At 38.6% G+C, this 18,911-nt stretch overlaps 1 protein-coding gene across 16 annotated transcripts in view; it reads right to left on the bottom strand.

The window, feature by feature from the left end:
* RBMS3 (RNA binding motif single stranded interacting protein 3) overlaps positions 1 to 18,911 on the bottom strand; it is a 715,503-nt gene that overhangs the window by 541,854 nt on the left and 154,738 nt on the right. For 10 of the 16 annotated variants that reach the window (XM_033864512.2, XM_073810934.1, XM_033864508.2 and 7 more), the window contains exon 2: positions 15,197 to 15,369. The exons of 2 other annotated variants lie outside the window; for them this stretch is intronic. In XM_033864512.2, coding sequence (XP_033720403.1) covers positions 15,197 to 15,369 — 173 coding nt within the window. The remainder of the gene's footprint in view (positions 1 to 15,196; positions 15,370 to 18,911) is intronic. 4 more of the 16 variants (XM_033864509.2, XM_019946975.3, XM_019946974.3 and 1 more) reach the window with 1 other exon arrangement.

Genomic DNA, 18,911 nt, shown 5'->3' with positions numbered 1-18,911 from the left:
ATAGTAATTTTCACAATACTGATCCTTCCTATCCAAGAATATGGTATATCTCTCCATCTGTTTGTGTCATCATTGATTTCTTTCATCAGTGTCTTATAGTATTCTGAGTACAGGTCTTTTACCTCCTGAGGTAGGCTTATTCCTAGGTATTTTAATCTTTTTGTTGCAACGGTGAATGGGATTGTTTCCTTAACTTCTATTTCTGATCTATCATTGTTAGTGTATAGGAATGCAAGAGACTTCTGTGCATTAATTGTGTATCCTGAAACTTTACCAGATTCATTGATTAGCTCTAGTAGTTTTCTGGTGGCATCCTTAGGATACTCTATGTACAGTATCATGTCATCTGCAAACAGTGACAGCTTTACTTCTTCTTTTCCGATTTGGATTTCTTTTTCTTCTCTGATTGCTGTTGCTAAAACTTCCAAACCCATGTTGAATAATAGTGGTGAGAGTGGGCAACCTTGTCTTCTTACTTATCTTAGTGGAAAAGTTCAGATTTTCACCATTGAGAATGATGTTGACTGTGGATTTGTCATATATGGCCTTTATTATCTTGAGGTAGGTTCCCTCTCTGCCTACTTTCTGGAGAGTTTTTATCAGAAATGGCTGTTGAATTTTGTCGAAAGTTTTTTCTGCATCTACTGAGATTATCATATGGTTTTTATCCTTCAATTTGTTAATATGGTGTATCACATTGATCGATTTGCATATAAGAATCCTTGCATTCCTGGGATAAACCCCACTTGATCATGGTGTATGATCATTTTAATGTGCTGTTGGATTCTGTTTGCTAGTACTTTTGCTTCTATGTTCATCAGTGATATTAGCCTGTAGTTTTTTTTGTGATATCTTTGTCTGGTTTTGGTATAAGGGTGATGGTGGCCTTGTAGAATGAGTTTGGGAGTGTTCCTCTCTCTGCTATATTTTGGAAGATTTTGGCAAGGAAGGGTGTTAACTCTTCTCAAAATCTTTGATAGAATTCACCTGTGAAGGCATCTGGTCCTGGGATTTTGTCTGTTGGAAGATTTTTAATCACAGTTTCAATTTCAGTGCTTGTCATTGGTCTGTTTATATTTTCTATTTCTTCCTGGTTCAGTCTCCGAAGGTTGTGCATTTCTAAGAATTTGTCCATTTCTTCCAGGTTGTCCATTTTATTGGCATAGAGTTGCTTGTAGTAATCTCTCATGATCTTTTGCATTTCTTCAGTGTCAGTTGTTACTGCTCCTTTTTCATTTCTAATTCTATTGATTTGAGTCTTCTCCCTTTTTTTCTTGATGAGTCTGGCTAACGGTTTATCAATTTTGCTTATCTTCTCAAAGAACCAGCTTTTACTTTTATTGATCTTTGCTATTGTTTCCTTCATTTCTTTTTCTTTTATTTCTGATCTGACCTTTATGATTTCTTTCCTTCTGCTAACTTTGGGTTTTTTTTGTTCTTCTTTCTCTAATTGCTTTATCTGTAAGGTTAGGTTGTTTATTTGAGATATTTCTTGTTTCTTAAGGTAGGATTGTATTGCTATAAACTTCCCTCTTAGAACTGCTTTTGCTGCATCCCATAGGTTTTGGGTCATCATGTTTTCATTGTCATTTCTTTCTAGGTATTTTTTGATTTCCTCTTTGATTTCTTCAGTGATCTCTTGGTTATTAAGTAGTGTATTGTTTAACCTCCATATGCTTGTATTTTTTACAGATTTTTTTCCTGTAATTGGTATCTAATCTCATGGCATTGTGGTCAGAAAAGCTACCTATATGATTTCAATTTTCTTAAATTTATCAAGGCTTGATTTGTGACCCATCATATGATCTATCCTGGAGAATGTTCCATAAGCACTTGAGAAGAAAGTGTATTCTGTTGTTTTTGGATGGAATGTCCTATAAATTTCAATTAAGTCTATCTTGTTTAATGTATCATTTAAAGCTTGTGTTTCCTTATTTATTTTCACTTTGGATGATCTGTCCATTGGTGAAAGTGGGGTGTTAAAGTCCCCTACTATTATTGTGTTACTGATGATTTCCCCTTTTATGGCTCTTAGCATTTGCCTTATGCATTGAGGTGCTTCTATGTTGGGTACATAAATATTTCCAATTGTTATATCTTCTTCTTGGATTTATCCCTTGATCATTATGTAGTGTCCTTCTTTGTCTCTTGTAATACTCTTTATGTTAAAGTCTATTTTTTCTGATATGAGAATTGCTACACCAGCTTTATTTTGATTTCCTTTTGCATGGAATATCTTTTTCCATCTCCTCACTTTCAGTCTATGTGTGTCCCTAGGTCTGATGTGGGTCTCTTGTAGACAGTGTATATACAGGTCTTGTTTTTGTATCCATTCAGCCAGTCTATGTCTTTTGGTTGGAGCATTTAATCCATTTACATTTAAGGTAATTATTGATATGTATGTTCCTTTTACCATTTTCTTAATTGTTTTGGATTTGTTATTGTACGTGTTTTCTTTCTCTTGTGTTTGCTGCTTAGAAAAGTTTCTTTAGCATTTGTTGAAAAGCTGGTTCGGTGGTGCTGAATTCTCTTAGCTTTTGCTTGTCTGTACAGGTTTCAATTTCTCTGTCAAATCTGAATGAGGTCCTTGCTGGGTAGAGTCATCTTGGTTAAAGGACCTTCCCTTTCATCACTTTAAATATGTCCTGCCACTCCCTTTTGGCTTGCAGAATTTCTGTTGAAAGATCAGCTGTTAACCTTATGGGGATTCCCTTTTTGTTATTTGTTGCTTTTCCCTTGCTGGTTTTAATATTTTTTCTTTGTATTTAATTTTTGATAGTTTGATTAATATGTGTCTTGGCATGTTTCTCCTTGGATTTATCCTGTATGGGACTTTCTGTGCTTCCTGGACTTGATTGACTATTCCCTTTCCCATATTAGGGAAGTTTTCAACTATAATCTCTTCAAATATTTTCTCAGTCCCTTTCTTTTTCTCTTCTTTTTCTGGGACCCCTATATTTTGAATGTTGATGCATTTAATGTTGTCTCAGAGGTCTCTGAGATGTCCCCAATTCTTTTCATTCTTTTTTTTAGAATTCTGCTCTGTGGTAGTTATTTCCACTATTTTATCTTCTGGGTCACTTATCCATTCTTCTTCCTCAGTTATTCTGCTATTGATTCCTTCTAGAGAATTTTTAATTTCATTTATTGTGTTGTTCATCATTTTCTGTTTGCTCTTTCGTTCTTCTAGGTCCTTGTTAAACCTTTCTTGTATTTTCTCCATTCTATTTCCAAGATTTTGGATCATCTTTACTATCATTACTCTGAATTCTTTTTCAGGTAGATTGCCTATTTCCTCTTCATTTGTTAGGTCTGGTGGGTTTTTACCTTGCTCCTTCATCTGCTGTGTATTCCTCTGTCTTCTCAGTTTGCTTAACTTACTGTGTTTGGGGTCTCCTTTTTGCAGTCTACAGGTTTGTAGTTCCCCTTGTTTTTGGTGTCTGCCCCCAGTGGTAAGGTTGGTTCAAGTGGGTTGTGTAGGCTTCCTGGTGGAGGGGACTGGTGCCTGTGTTCTGCTGGATGAGACTGGATCCTGTCTTTCTGGTCTCAGGACCACGTCCAGTGGTGTGTTTTGGGGTGTCTGTGAACTTATGATTTTAGGCAGCTTCTCTGCTAATGGGTGTGGTTGTGTTCCTGTCTTGCTAGTTGTTTGGCATAAGGTGTGCAGCACTGTAGCTTGCTGGTTGTTGAGTGGAGCTGGGTCTTAGTGTTTAGGTGGAGATCTCTGGTAGGGTTTTTGCCATTTGATATTATGTGGGGCCAGGAGGTCTCTGGTGGACCAATGTCCAGAACTCGCCTCTCCCACCTCAGAGGCTCAGGCCTGTCACCTGGCCAGAGCACCAAGACCCTGTCAGCCAAATAGCTTTTCTTGTTCCTTGATCTATGCAAATACGGTCAGATATGAAGCCCCAGTCAATTAACTGAAGCCAGGTACTTCCTTGTTTCCTGCTTCCAGTAGTTCAACTTTAAATGCAGTGTTAAAGAAAAAACCCTACTTCCTGTATCTCGCATTATAAACTCAAAGTCTACCCTGAAATAAGTTTTATGATTAAATCCAATAAAATCATTTTTATATCACTGATGCATTCAGGCTTTATTCAATCAATAAATATTTATTAGTTACCACTTAAATATTGGAAACTATACTATGCATCAGGAGTGAAAAAATGAGCAAGATAAATCTATTGACATCAAAAGCTTATAGTGAAAGAAGGTAAGGGGAAAATGAGAAAGAGTTAAAGAGACAGAAATAGAGGTAGAGATAAAGAAAGATAAAGAGAGAATAACCAGAAGATCAGTGGAGAAAATGACTATTTAGGCATAGTTCAAGCACAAAGGAGAGAGAGGCATTTTCACTTGGAAGCACTGTCAAGTGATGACCCTAAAGAAAGGCCCACCAAATGGCTTTCAGCTTTTACCCCATACAAAGACAGCCCTGGTCAAGCTTGCCAATGACCTTGGCAATGCCAAAACCAAATGTAACTTCTCTATTTCTCTTTCTTCTACATTTCTTAACTTTTCAGCAGTATTCCACACCCTAAGTCATTCTGACTTCTTGAGATACTGTCTTTTCCCAGGTTCTATAATATCACTCTCTTGCTTTCCTGATTTCCTCTATCTCATTGGTTCCTTTATAAACTCCTTTCTTGGCTTCTCCTCCTCTCAGAATGTTGAGTTTATGGCCACTTTTCTTTTCATGCTTTGTGCACACGCTATGTATGAATCATGGTTAAGAGAGGGCATTCAAACCACACTTCTTATTTTAAATCCTGGACTTGCCAATTACCACCTATGTAACCTTGGGAAAGTCACTTAACTTCTTTGTGTCATTTTTTTTTACCTCTAAAATAGGGGTTATCATGAAGTACAAATGAATTAACACAGGTGATATGAAGTACTTAACATGTAAAATACTTAGAATAATATCTAACACATATTAGGCATGATAGTATTATCAGTACAATGTATTTAAATGCTATTTATAATGCTTAGGACTTGCATTCTGTATCTTTTACTCTAACCTCTGCTTTGAAAACTAGTCATATATTAAGCTATGAACTTGTATCTCATTTTAGATGTCTAATAGCATCTCAAAAATAACAAAACTAAGAAGAACACTTGATTTCTCTCCACTCAAAACTGTTCCTTCCACAATCCTCCCCATTGTATTAAGTGACTCTATACCTGGATGCTAAAGCCAAAGCCTAAGAATTATCCCTAATTTCTCTTTCCCTTAACTCTCCTGCCAGATCCAATTCATCAGTAACTTCTATCAAAACTCTCACCAAAATATATTGTGAAGCCATCCATCTAACCTCCTCTACCTCTATGATCCTAATACAAGCCATCACTATCTCCTTCCTGGAATCCACAATGGCATCTTTGCTCATTTACTTGCTTCTCTCACACTCCCTAAAATCCATTCTTTACAGAGTAGTCAAAATAACTTTTCTAAAAAAAAGTAAATTTGGATAAAATCCAATCTCCATGCTCTGACTTAGAAAACTCTATTGATTTGGCCCTGGTATACTTTCTTTTACTTCATCTTTTACCATCCCCACCTCCCCTATTCACTATTCTTTTGCAATTCCAACCTTCTTTATGTTACTTGAAAACATGGAGCTCATTTCCACCTTTGGGATTTTGTACAAGCTCCCACATTTATCTGTAATGCAATTCTTCCTGAATATCATACGCCTGGTTGCTTCTTGAAATTGACATCTCACCTCAAAGAGGCTCCTCAGTTCATAGTAACCTCCCTGTCATTACTTACAACCTTCTTTTCTTGGTTTTTCAACCTCCTTTCCATGGCATATTCTGATGTTTTCTTCTTTATTCATTCATTCTTGTATTATTTCTCTCTATTAGAATGCAAGTTCTATGCAGAGACCTGCCAGGTCTTCAGGTATCTGCAATGCTTGGCACATAGATGACATTCCATAAATACTTTGGAATTAATAAGTAAATAAACTATGACAGTAGTGAAACAAAAGAGACCAGCAGTTGAAATCTATTTACATCGGAAACTATTTCTAGGTTGGGGAAAGGAGTGATCCTAAGATAATTTATTTGCATGACCAGATGGGTGATGCTGTCATTCAGAGAGAAAGAGAACGCTGAAGAAGGGAAAAGTCTAGGAATAAAATCCTTTTTGGACAATGACTTTGATAGCTCTTGGGATACAAATTTGGAATTGTACAAGGAATAATGAGATATGGATCTAGGACTAAAAAAAAGTATACCTCCATGGGCTGGACATATAAATTTAATAATCATCAGAATAGCTGACATTTAAGTAGAGGAGAACAGAGAGTTTTTGGAGTGAGAAGAGAGGAGGTCTAAACTTTTAAAACACCAAAATATTCAAGAGGCAGATAGTGGAGAAGCTGGAAGACAAAATCCCAGGAGGAGAAAGGAGGAGTATGCCAGCCAAGGAGAAAGTAAGTTTCTAGAATAAAGGTGAAGTCAACAGGATCAAGTAACAGAGAGATCAAATAAAATAAGTACTAAAACCAGTCAGCTGTATTTAGCAATTAGAAGATCATTGAGCAAATTGAAAACCAAGATGCCATCTGAACTTGCCAGATTCCTGCCCTTGAATTCCAAGTCCCTCAAATTTTCAAGCACTATCAAAATATCTGTCTGGAATTCCACCTCTCCCAGACCTCTAAGACTTGATTTGGCACCTCCAACATTTTTGTGCTGCCACCAACATAGTAACCTAAGTTAACTGGTGCTTTCAATGGTTTAATAATTGTTTTTTCTCTTCTCTATCTGCAGAATAAATAAGAAGAAAGTATTATCAGCTATCTGCAATTTAAATAAATATATTTTCAAATAAGTCTCAAAAATTCAGCAGAATCTTCTTCATCCAAAGTAATTAAAACAATAATGAATGGATAGTCAATGAATCAGTGGGACAATAATTTCCAGGATGCCCCCAAAATACTGGAAAATGCTGATTTCTTTTTAAGATTCAGTAGACTTACGTTTAGCAGACTATGGGGCAGCAAGAAAAAGTAAATATATATAGAAGTTTAATAACACGAGTCAAAAATAGGAAGAATTTATTGCTTAATTATCAATTAAGTGCAAACATTATTAAAAACTGAAATGTTGAAGAAATGCTTGACTTATGAAAATTATGTGGAGAGTATATTCTTTAAAGCACTTTTAGGTACCTATTCCAGACCTTGATTTTTCATGTGCCTAATTTAAAATTCCCATTTTGTCATCAAAATCCAACTCATCCTCCAATTACCTTAATAGAATTTTTATATAAATTTATTTATATTTTATTTATTTATTTTTGGCTGCATCGGGTCTTTGTTGCTATGCATGGGCTTTCTCTAGTTGCTGCAAGCAGGGGCTACTCTGTGTTGCGGCACATGTACTTCTCATCACAGTGACTTCTCTCGTTGCAGAGCACGGGCTCTAGGCATGCGGGCTTCTGTAGTTGTGGCACACGGGCTCAGCAGTTGTGGCTCGTGGGCTCTAGAGTGCAGGCTCAGTAGTTGTGGTGCACAGCCTTAGTTGCTCCGCGGCATGTGGGATCTTCCTCAACCAGGGATCAAACCCGTGTCCCCTGCATTGGCAGGCGGATTCTTAACCACTGCGCCACCAGGGAAGTCCCTAGAATTTATTTTTAAGTCTCTTGGTTAACCGAAAGTAAATTGGTAGGTCCTATGAAATTTCTAGATTCTCCAAAAATCAGAGTAAGGAAGTTAAAACAGAGGATTCACTTATGTTTTGTGGTTAGTGTGGCATTATTTACTCCAATGATTCTCAAGCTTTGCTACATATAGAATTTCCTAAGCAGGCTTTTAAAAATCTTAGTGTCTAAGCTGACCCCATACTAGATAAATCAGAATCCCTGGGGGGTGAGACCCAGCATCAGTATTTTTTAAACCTCTTCAAGGATTCTCCTGGATTTGAGAACTGAGGACTTACGCTACCCTTCTCATTAAATGAATGTTTTAGTGGTTATGAATAAGGGCTTTGAAGTCAGAGCTGGATTTGGAATCCTGGTGGCTGTATAGACTTGGACAAACCCCTTAATATGCTTGAGACTCAGTTTACTCAACTATAACTCAGTAATTTTTGTTCCCGCTCTGTAGGGTTGTTTTGAGCATTAAATAAGGTAATATAAAAACTCAGCAGAGCACATGGTATATAATGCACAATAAATGTTAATAATCTATATAAAATAACTGTGTTATTAATGATAATTATTTATGAATTACAAACCAAATACTCTGTGTGGTTTCTAATACATACTTCGCAAATACAACTGTACTTAAACCTGAATTATTATATGTAACAATGTATCACATCTATGCTGACTCACTGAATTCAGGCCACCAATTTGGGCCTTAGAAGCACTCTCTCATTTAAATGACACAAAGGCAGAGTTCAAAGAGCCTCAACTTCACCTCCTCCTTATACCTGCCACCACACGGATACAGGACACCTCCAAAGCAGCTGCATCATTTGAGCCTGACTTGCAGGTGAAAGCTACTCATAAATTTCCTCAGGTTTTATTAGAGAGAATTTTTAAATCTTCATTGACATGGGAAGAAAGAACTCAAAAAAAAATTCCAGTCACATTTTTTTCTTATTTACTCAGTTCCTCTAGAGTGTGTGACGACTTGTTTTCCTTTAGTTGTATCTGAACAGTTTGACATATTACTGTGACAAGGTTACTTTTTAAATTGATAAAAGGTTTGATTGTGTCAGTGCATTTGTCAAAACTGTCTGACACCATGTATAATGGACTCTGCACTCAGAGCCCGGATGGCACTTGAGGCTCCTCTTACTATTCTGCGTTCAGCCCACACCTAACCAGACATCCAGCAGGGTTGGGTCAAAGTCGGGGAGATGAGCGTGGGTACAAACACTCCTACTTTGTTCCCCTGGCTTTTCACTGTGGGAGCTTCTCCTCTCTCGTTAAATGTTAAAGTGACATTTACAGCTTCCTTTTAAAGGGAGCGATGCTAGGATGTCAGAGCCTGAGCGAGGAAAACATTTACCCAGAAAAATGAAGGCTGGGGCAGCTGACTTCCTGGTCTTCAGGTGATGATTGGAAGTATGTGTGCACCTACCCTAGAGTTTCCCTGTTTTTCCTTTATTCTGCTTAAAGTGGCCTTGTCAGCAGCGCATTCACTTTATAACAGAACAATTCATTCTGTACCTGCATGGTGCTGGCCTTAATTCCAGATTAATCACTTGGAAGTGAGGGCAATCTGGCCGGGGCTTTCTGAAAGCATTATATTAATTAAAATTTATAAGTTATGAGAATGGTTAGATAAAAGGTAGATTGTAGAAAACATAAACACATTAATGATTTTACTTTCCATTAAAAATTCTGTCCATTATGTTAAATACGTGCCTTTACTTTTCAAGACTAATCTCAATGTGTTTCAAGGGGATGTTTAGAATCACATGATAGAGGTTATCAATTTCTCTGAGGTAGGAAACAGAGCTTAATATGTGAAAAATCATTACACCACCAAAATTTTATTTGGTCCAAAGAAGTTGCAATGCTCTCTCTCTCTCTCTTTATTAAGCCAAATTTATCTTCCCTCACTTCCCTTTCCCCCTTTTGAGATATGCATAAATGGTGCATAACTCAAGTATTCCACCCAGAGTCTCCAACTGATAACCCATTTAATGAATATAATTGTATAATCAATTGGATTTTCAGTTTTCACTACATTAGCCTTGCATGTTTTAAATACTGCAGCCACTAAATATTTAATAGTATATTGATGACCCATTCATGACAGGGTAAGAAAAAGAAATTAAAAATCAACTAATTTGGGTCCTCTTTTGTGCTACTTTGTTGTTTCTTTTGGAGTTCGTTTGGTTAATTGTCTCTAACGTCCTTGTTTTTTAATAGAAAAACAAATGCATATGAAAAAAGACATCTTTCACCACACATAATTGTTCCCCCACCACAAATATTAATTCTCACACCCTCTTCTCTGACCATTAGTTATTCTGCTTCCAGCTCGCTCTTCAACTGTCCTGCTCTGTTCCTTGATCTCGTAAGGTCTTTTCTACTTGGCAGTCGGAATTATCTTTTTGAAACAAAAATCTGGCCCTGTCACCTTCCCGTTTGTTACAATTCAATGATTTCCTTCATTGAAACAAAGCTCCTAAGTGACATACAAAGGGATCACCATACCCCTTCCATGTTTCCAGGTCATGTTGCCCCAGGCTCCACCCCCTCTCTCTGCTATAAGAACTTGACCCTTGCTCAGCCTCTTGTCTTTGCCTTGTTCCCTCCAGCCATTGGTTCTGCACACTGGAGTTCCTTCTGCCTAGAATGCTCTTCCCTTCCTTCCTCATTTAGTTAAACCTATTCCTACTCTTTCTGATCTTAGCTCAGAGATTCCTTTGCCCATTGCCTTAACAAGGTCTCATCCCATGTTACAAATCCTCTTATTTCCATGCTCCTCTCTTTTTTTCACATTTGTAGTTGCAATTTTATATCAAATCACACGATCATTTCATTGATTTCCATTTTCCCTATCAAAATATAATCTCTGCTAAAGCAAGACCTTTATCTAAATGTACTCACCACTGAATCTTTAGCACACTATCCGGCATGCAATAGGTGCTCTGTGAAAATTTCTTGATTGAGAACACAAGGAAGTTCCTTGAAACTTTTCAAGGTAAAAACGTTACAAGGTCTTGTTTGCAGGGCAGAAATAGAGACACAGATGTAGGGAACAAATGTAAGGACACCAAGGGGGGAAAGTGGCGGGGGGAGGTGGTGGTGGTGGGATGAATTGGGAGATTGGGATTGATATATATACACTAATGTGTGTAAAATGGATAACTAATAAGAACCTGCTGTATAAAAAAATAAGTAAAATTAAATGTTTTTAAAAAAGACATTACAAGGTCTTTAACACTAGTATTTCTTACAAGACACACAATGCCATGTATTCATCCCAAACATAGGTATAACTAGCGAGATTTTCCATAGAGTAAAATGATTCTTCATGTCTATTCTTTAGCCTTGCCTTCTTTCCTTGACTTTACTTGTGATCCAACCATAGGAGCTTTGATGATAAATGTGAATGGAATCTCTTAATCAGAATTTGCTTTCAGATAATACATTGAGAAATAATGCAATTTCTTTCCTTTAATATCATTTTCTTACTGTTCATTAGTATTCATATGGATATTGTATTCTAATGCCAGATAATTTGCTATGTCTCTGCCTTTTTAATATATCTCTGTTTTCTATTATTTTATTACTATGGATATTAGAAAATATTGTATTTCTTATAATATAAGGGAATAGTAACTCTGAAAATTCTTATAATTTCATAGGAATAACCATGGAAAATTGATCCTGATGGCAAGATAACTGAAACCTACAAATATTATCTCTTTTGTAGGTAACATTATTTTAAAGTGTTGGATGAGTCATAGGAATGCAAGATGATTTGAATCTTTAGAAGAATGCTAATTTAAAAGAGCAAGGAGCCCTCTAAGACATCACCACTACAAGAGAGGAAACCAGGATTTTATAAAGGACTTACAATGGTCCCTAACAAAGGCGTCCCCAGCTCTCAGGTCATATTCATGCAGCGGAATCAGCTCAGGCAGTGGCCCTGCGAACACTGTAAAAGGGGATTGGTGAAAGGTGACCGGAGTAAGTTTTTCTGCTAACTAGTGAGGGTGTCAATGAACTATCAGACTTTTAAAGTAAAAAATATTTAAAAGATTATCATGTATAAACAAATTATTTTATACATGGGGAAAACCAAAATTAAGAGGGGACAAGTCACTTGTCTAGGGCCACATACCCAGTTGATGGCACAGCCAGGAGTGAAACCCCAAACTCTCAGCGCATGGCTATTTCCTCTACATTATGCTGCCCGGTCACATTAGTTCTTTCAGTCTCCCGGAAAGCAAATCTCGGCAATAAACCTCAGGTCCAGACCACTTCAATAACTGAAGAACCCACAAACATTTTTACAATAACAATAACATGGGCCAGGTCTTATTAGCCAGCAAAAATTAATATGAACAAGTAACCACTACCCTCTGTGCCCTTAGCATTCTTTAAATTTCTCAAATAAACAGAAGAAACACAAACAAAACATTTTTTTCCCTCAAACATAATGTTCTTGTGCCACTAGATCTCTTTCCTGAGTTAAAAATGCCAATGCAGACTTTAGGTAACCCTTTCCATTTATAAATTTCTGGCAATATCTTTGCAGAAATGGACACTGATACAGAAATTCATAGTATAATGCTACATCAGTGGTATGTTCATAAACCAGCTCTCAAAAAACAAAACTACATAGAATTTTAAAAGCCCTCATTTATAGGTCTTGCTGATTCCTGTGATATAAATACTCCCACCATGGCCGATTTCAAGATACTGAGTATGTAACAAATCACTCAAGAATTCCTGAATATTTAACCATTGGCTCTGGTGCCTCAGTCAGAGGCAGCTGCAGTACACCACTGGTACTACAGGAAACCTAGAAATAATCAAACCCAGACCACTCTTTTATACGAGGAGACGGAGGCTCAAAGACAGTAAATGATTTGCCACAAGATCACACAGTGGCCAAGCAGGTTATAATACACCACCTCAAATACCTTCACATATTTAGTGAGACTTCCTGCGTTAGAAATAGTCAGTGGACTTTATATTAATGTAGAGATATGTGGATGAAAAAGGTCAGCTGCTACATCAGTAAACAAAGGAGGTTGCGGACACCAAGCCATCAGCCACTGAAGCCACCCTGTGCATCCTGAGGAGATTCAGGATGAAGAAAAGCAGGATACTGGCCCTAGATAGTTAAGGTACATCTCCAAGGGATGATTTCAATGAGCCCAGACTCTTGAATCTGCCATACACAGAAAAACACTAAATTCATTAACTTGAGATGCCTGGTTTTCCTTAAGTAACAGTAATCTTTTGATGTTCCGACTACCTGGTCTTTGTTGCAAAAACTCCTGTATCTCCTGGTTCCTCCTTTACCTCTTCAGAGCTGTCCCTCAGAGCTGTCTGAGAAGTTGCCTCCCAGACTTAAACCCTCAGCAAGTCTGCCCAATAAAACATAATTCTCAACTTTTAAGTTGTGCCTTTTTTTTTTAAAGAAGTATATCTCAGAAAACCAGCAGCATCATGACAACACCAGGAAACCTGCTGAAATTTACATTCTCCGGCTCCAGCCCAGACCTAGTGAAATCACAATCTCAGGGGCCCAGAAATCTGTGTTTCAACAAGCTCAACAAGTGGGAAAGAATCTTCCCTTAAAACCCACCAATATTTTTTATGAATAAGATTCACACACAAAGATAATGGCTGGCCTTCTTTTTCACATCAGTATCCATTACAGGAGATTATTCATCTGAAGCTTCTAATATAAAGTTCGTCATCTTTCACATTTTCAAAGCCCTTATTTATCAAAATAGTTTAGAATTTTCTAACACTAGCAAAAAAATTAAAAAATGTTGAGTGATTTACCTTCCAATTCTCAACCTCAACATTTTATAGACCAAAACCTAACATATTTGTATATCTTAGCCCTAGCACCTTTCTTTCTTTTTTTTTAACTGCTTTCAAATAAATATTTCTTTTTCAATGTTCTGTCTTACCTGTTTCACAAATCAAGGCAGTTGATAGAGCAGGGTGCCCCTACCCTAGTCTACATACTGCCTTGTCAACTGATTATATAGTTATGTATTTGTGTTTTGTTTAATCTGCCACTTCCTGTTGTTTTGATATTTGTTCCCAATCTTCAAGACCAGAACAAACGCAAATAAATACTATCTGCCTTGTTTTCCTCTTCCAAAATTTTAGAGGTTGGAAAATTTACAAAATAAATATCCTCTCAACCTTCTTACAAAAGCATTGCAAAACAGCAAAAGAAAATCTGAGTAATAGTTTCCCCCAACTTAAAAATACCCAGCTAATGCACAGTCAAGTGACAAATAGCTGCACTGATATTACTTTGAAAATAATCAGACAGGGGCTTCCCTGGTGGCGCAGTGGTTGAGAGTCTGCCTGCCAATGCAGGGGTTCGTGCCTCGGTCCGGGAAAATCCCACATGCCGTGGAGGGGCTAGGCCCGTGATCCATGGCCGCTGAGCCTGCGCGTCCGGAGCCTGTGCTCCGCAACGGGAGAGGCCACAACACTGAGAGGCCCGCGTATCAAAAAAAAAGAAAATAATCAGACAGCAATCTAAAAATCCAGGCCTATGGTTCTTAATTTGTTATCCACTATTCATTTAATTTGGAGGGTAAACTTAAATATGTTTAATTGATTTGCACAGAAATAAGAGAGTTAATAACATAAGTGTTGGGAGATAGTAAATGAAAGAAAACATTTTGGAAGGGCATTTAGTCACTACCATATTTCCTGGGAAATATAAAACTAGGTGAGTGCGGTTCTTGGCTTTGGTGGGAATAGCTTCACTGGACTTGGAAATAGATGTTTTCAAGGAAACAAAAGGATTAGCCTTCTAATTTTCCAATTACCTGGTCCCAGCTGAACTTACATTTACCAAGCAAGAACTGACAAGAAGAGCTTTGCAACACAGCAGGTGACCATTCTGAAATCTACCACTTCTGAGTTTTTGCGATCCCCATCACTAATACCTCTCCAAAAAAAGAGCACAGTTTCTTTCATGAGATTCATCATTGATTCCACCAACCACAGGTGTGAGAACCTACCAGCCACAAGGTGTGGGAACCCACCAACCACAAGGTGTGAGTACCCACCAACCACAAGGTGTGAGAACCCACCAACCACAAGGTGTGAGAACCCACCAACCACAAGGTGTGAGAACCCACCAACCACAAGGTGTGAGAACCCACTGGCCACAAGGTATGAGAACCCACCAACCATAAGGTATGAGAACCCACCAGCCACAAGGTGTGAGGACCCAACTCCATGATTGCTCCTCATCTTCTTGGTCAATACATGCACATCAGCCAGCAACGCTATGTCTCTCTGTTCAAGAACCTTCTCTTTCAAAGCAAAAGGCAAACAAACTCCATTCCCAAAATAAGCTGGACTCAGATCTTAAATTTAAGCCCCGTTTCTACAGCAAGAGTCTTCCTCACTGGGTACATTGGGTGCAAAACCCAACCCCACATGGACGAGCCCACGTGGGCAAGGATGAGGTTGGAAATGGCGCAGAGGGCGGGGGGCACTTACGGTTGGCACAGCTTGATTAGGTCCTGGTCAGTGGTGCCTGGTGGGAGGCCTCGAATGTACAGGTTGGTTTTACTCAACTGTTCCCCGCTGCTGTTGCTGCTGCTGTGGTTGCTGCTGCTGTTTGTGCTGGGGCTGGGAGGAGCCATGGGGTGGGGAGCTGGTGCATAGGACTGCTGGAAACAGAAAAGGCTGTTACTGGAAAAACAAAGCCAGCAACCTATTCCCAGGCCAGCAGAGCAACTCGAAAGCAATGCAAGCTTCTCAGCCTCTCCAATCCATGCATGCACACTCGTGTTCATGTCCCTACTCTGGGGTACTTCTGAGAACATCACTTGCTCTCCCCCCATCTGGCCCTGCATTTGGATCAGCCTAGCACAGTTCTCTCCTGGGTGCACCGAAGCTCTGGCCCAGCTCACCTGTGACAGCCAAGCATCTTTGCCTTGCCTCTACTCCATCTTCCCTCCTTTTCTCCAAAGAAACTTCCTCATATTGCTTTCCTCACCATTACTCTCCAGCATGATCACTCTATAAATAGCAATACTATGAATGAACCAATGAGTGAATGACTCCATCTTATCTCGTTCTCCCATTCCCAAATCTGCTCCTTCATGGTGAATGCCCTTTATTTGCAAACTGAGCTACTATTCTCTCCTCTTTGAATCACTCTGATTGAAAGTCTCAGCTGAGGCACTACTGATATACTGGACAGGATAGTTCTTTGTCGCCGGGACTGTTCTGTTCATTGTAGGCTGGTGGCAGCATCCTTGGTCTATACCCACCAGATTTTAGTAGCACCCGTCCCCCAGTTGTGGGACCAAAAATGTGTCCACACATTGCCAAGTGTCCCCTAGGGTGGGGAACTCTCTCCCAGTAAAGAACCATTGGTCTAACCTGTCACACTGTGTTATTACAAAATGTAAATGATAAGATGACCCCCAGTGACTTGGAGTATGCAATGTGAGGGTCTTTATAATTATGCACACCAGAATTAGGAGGTATATTACACTTTATCCTTTATTTCCTTTTCATACAGGCATATCTTCAAAAGTTCTAAAATTACACTGACTGTCTGGGTTTGAGTCCGTGATGTGTTTATTATTGGCTGTGTGATCTCTGGGGTGCCTGAACCTCTCTGAGATGCAGCATTCTCATTAATATGAGGAGGATAAAATTAGTACTCCCCTACATCATAGGGTCTTTACAAAAACTCAATGAGTTAACGCAAACAAAATGGTTCCTGGACATAGTAAGTGCACAATAAGAGTTAGCAATAACAAAAACACAAGAAATAATGATGATAATGGGAATTCCCTGGTGGTCCAGTGGTTAAGACTCCACACTTCCACTGCAGGGGGCATGGGTTCAATCCCTGGTTGGGGAACTAGGATCCTGCATACCATGTGGCACGGCCAAGAAATAATAGTAATGATGATAATATTTGTGATTCATATCTGTCTGGCAAGTGATATTAGTCTTTAAATCTATCCCAGGTTTTCTCAACTATAATCTAGAATGTTACGTAAATACACAGTGAATGCATCAATCATGATTCCAGGGGGGACACTTTGGCCGAGTTCTAACTTGAAGATTCATTAACTGTTTTATCAGGGGTAGGAGGTGAGTACTTATCCAATAGCAAGTGGATGCTTCGTAAATACTCAAGCTACATCCCACACAATAAAAACTGAGTGATCACAGCAGTTAGCTCATAAAGACAGGAGGCTGTGTCCAGTTTTGTTTCTTGCTATAATAATCCATTTTATACCATCCAGGATTTCAGATTTGCCCCAGCCCATATTCCCAATTGGCTATAATACAAGGCCTCTTGGATGCAACATGTGAAAATGTAACTCATTCCCTCTGGTCTCTTCTCTCCCACTCCCCACACAGCCACCCACCCATCACAAAGACCCATTGCTTTCCATCTTGCTGTCATTCTTGCAGCCTCCATCCTAGAAACCTTGGTGTTAGCTGCATATCTATGACCAACATTTTTACGTACAATTTGAAAATGAATTACATGGGAGAATACCTTCCATTCTCAATACTTGAATAAAATAACGGGTATTCATTGCCTTTTGGAATGTCATATCTGCATAAAGCTGAATAAAGTTTCTTGGCTGAGATTAAAAAAGTATTCTTTCTTGACCTACGAATTCTACTTCGCTCCTCCGATGCCCCAGAACACTTAAGCTCTACCTCTTTACAGGTCCTGCACTTAGTGGGTGTTCAATACGGCCTTGCCGAAGCGGTGTCCTGGTCTGTGTATCTCACAACAGAACAGATGGGATTTATCTTTGACTTCCCTCCTGTGCGTTATTCTTTTAAATTTCCCAGGGCTTTTTTCAAGCTGTTTCTTACCACTTTCACCTCCCCTCTCTCCAAATTCTTTGAATTCCATTCTGTACTCAGGCTTCTCTTAAAATGAGGCTTTGTTTAAAGCAGTTTTTCCCTCTGCATAGCCTTTAAAACCACCAGGGAGCCAGAAAAATGCGTCTAGCTTTATGTGTCACAGATCAGATGGACCAGTTCAGACCGAATGAGCCCTTGACTGATCAAATAAGAAAACACCAACTACAGGATGATCAATCTGTGTTGACTTAATTCTTTTCTTGCCCCAGGGGTCTTTGCAAGCATTTCCATAACCGGACACCATTTAGTAAATTGCATGGTGCCTAAAACAATAAATGTGCCCTCCAAAGGGCCCAGTGGGAAAAATTAAAACAAAATGGTCAAAGCGAATCGGAGCTAGGATGAGTATGGGGAACTTGTATGCATGGAAATGAGGTATATAATTTAAAAATAGTAGTGGAAGCACCAGATTCTTGTAGAGAAGGATGTATTTCAAAAGCCCTTTGAAAAATACATACAGTGAAAAGTGGTTTTCTATGCCCTATTCTTGTTTGTGAGTTCTAGAAATTCTACTGAAAGATGTAGACTTTCTCAGTCTTATTGAACCAATCACTTCACAGGTTTTAAGAGTCAGTGCCAACACTCTTGCTAATCCTTAATATTTTCATTTATCTGTTGATGATACACTGAACAATTCAGGTAGCATTCTACAGTGTAAATCATTCTTTTGTTTTAAGAATTATAAATTCCTTCCTTTCTACTCATTTTCAAAATACACATTCTTTAATCAACAAAACGTTGGCAGAAGGTTCCTAGAATGTCTGACAAATGCATAGGCTTGAATTAATACGTGAAAAGCAAAAGCAGTTTTGCATACTCTGGCTGCCAAAGACAAATGACTGAACTATGGCATCTCTAAAAAAAAAGGAGCGACGATAACCTTTAGGGGTCAGTGGGTCACAGCAGCCACTTTCCTGATTAAAAGTGGCTCTGATTCCTTTCTCAATTCTTTGTTTTTAGATGGATTTGCGATTTTATCATTGATTAACGTTTAAATCATTTTGAGGTACTAAGAAAGACATTTTAAAATGTTAGTTAAAACTATTATTTCCCTCAGATAACACTGGCTTTGCTATATTGATCAAAGTCACACTTTATAAATCCTATTTAGGAAAGGTGAGGACTTAAGAGTCTGGGGATACAGAACATTGTAATGCTGAACTGTACCAGGGCAGGGCATTGCCATGAATTTGCAGTGTCAGCTTGTTAAAACCAGTAGGAACAGCAGACTTTCAGAAGAGGGTCTTCAGATGGCACTGGATTGAGGAGGGGGATAGAGGGCTTGTCTTGAAGCTGCATATGC

The sequence above is a fragment of the Tursiops truncatus genome, chromosome 10 (genome assembly GCF_011762595.2).
Source record: "Tursiops truncatus isolate mTurTru1 chromosome 10, mTurTru1.mat.Y, whole genome shotgun sequence".
NCBI classification, from domain to species: domain Eukaryota; kingdom Metazoa; phylum Chordata; class Mammalia; order Artiodactyla; family Delphinidae; genus Tursiops; species Tursiops truncatus.
The sequence above is the reverse complement of the archived record's forward strand: the minus strand, read 5'-3'. Positions and strand labels throughout refer to the sequence as shown.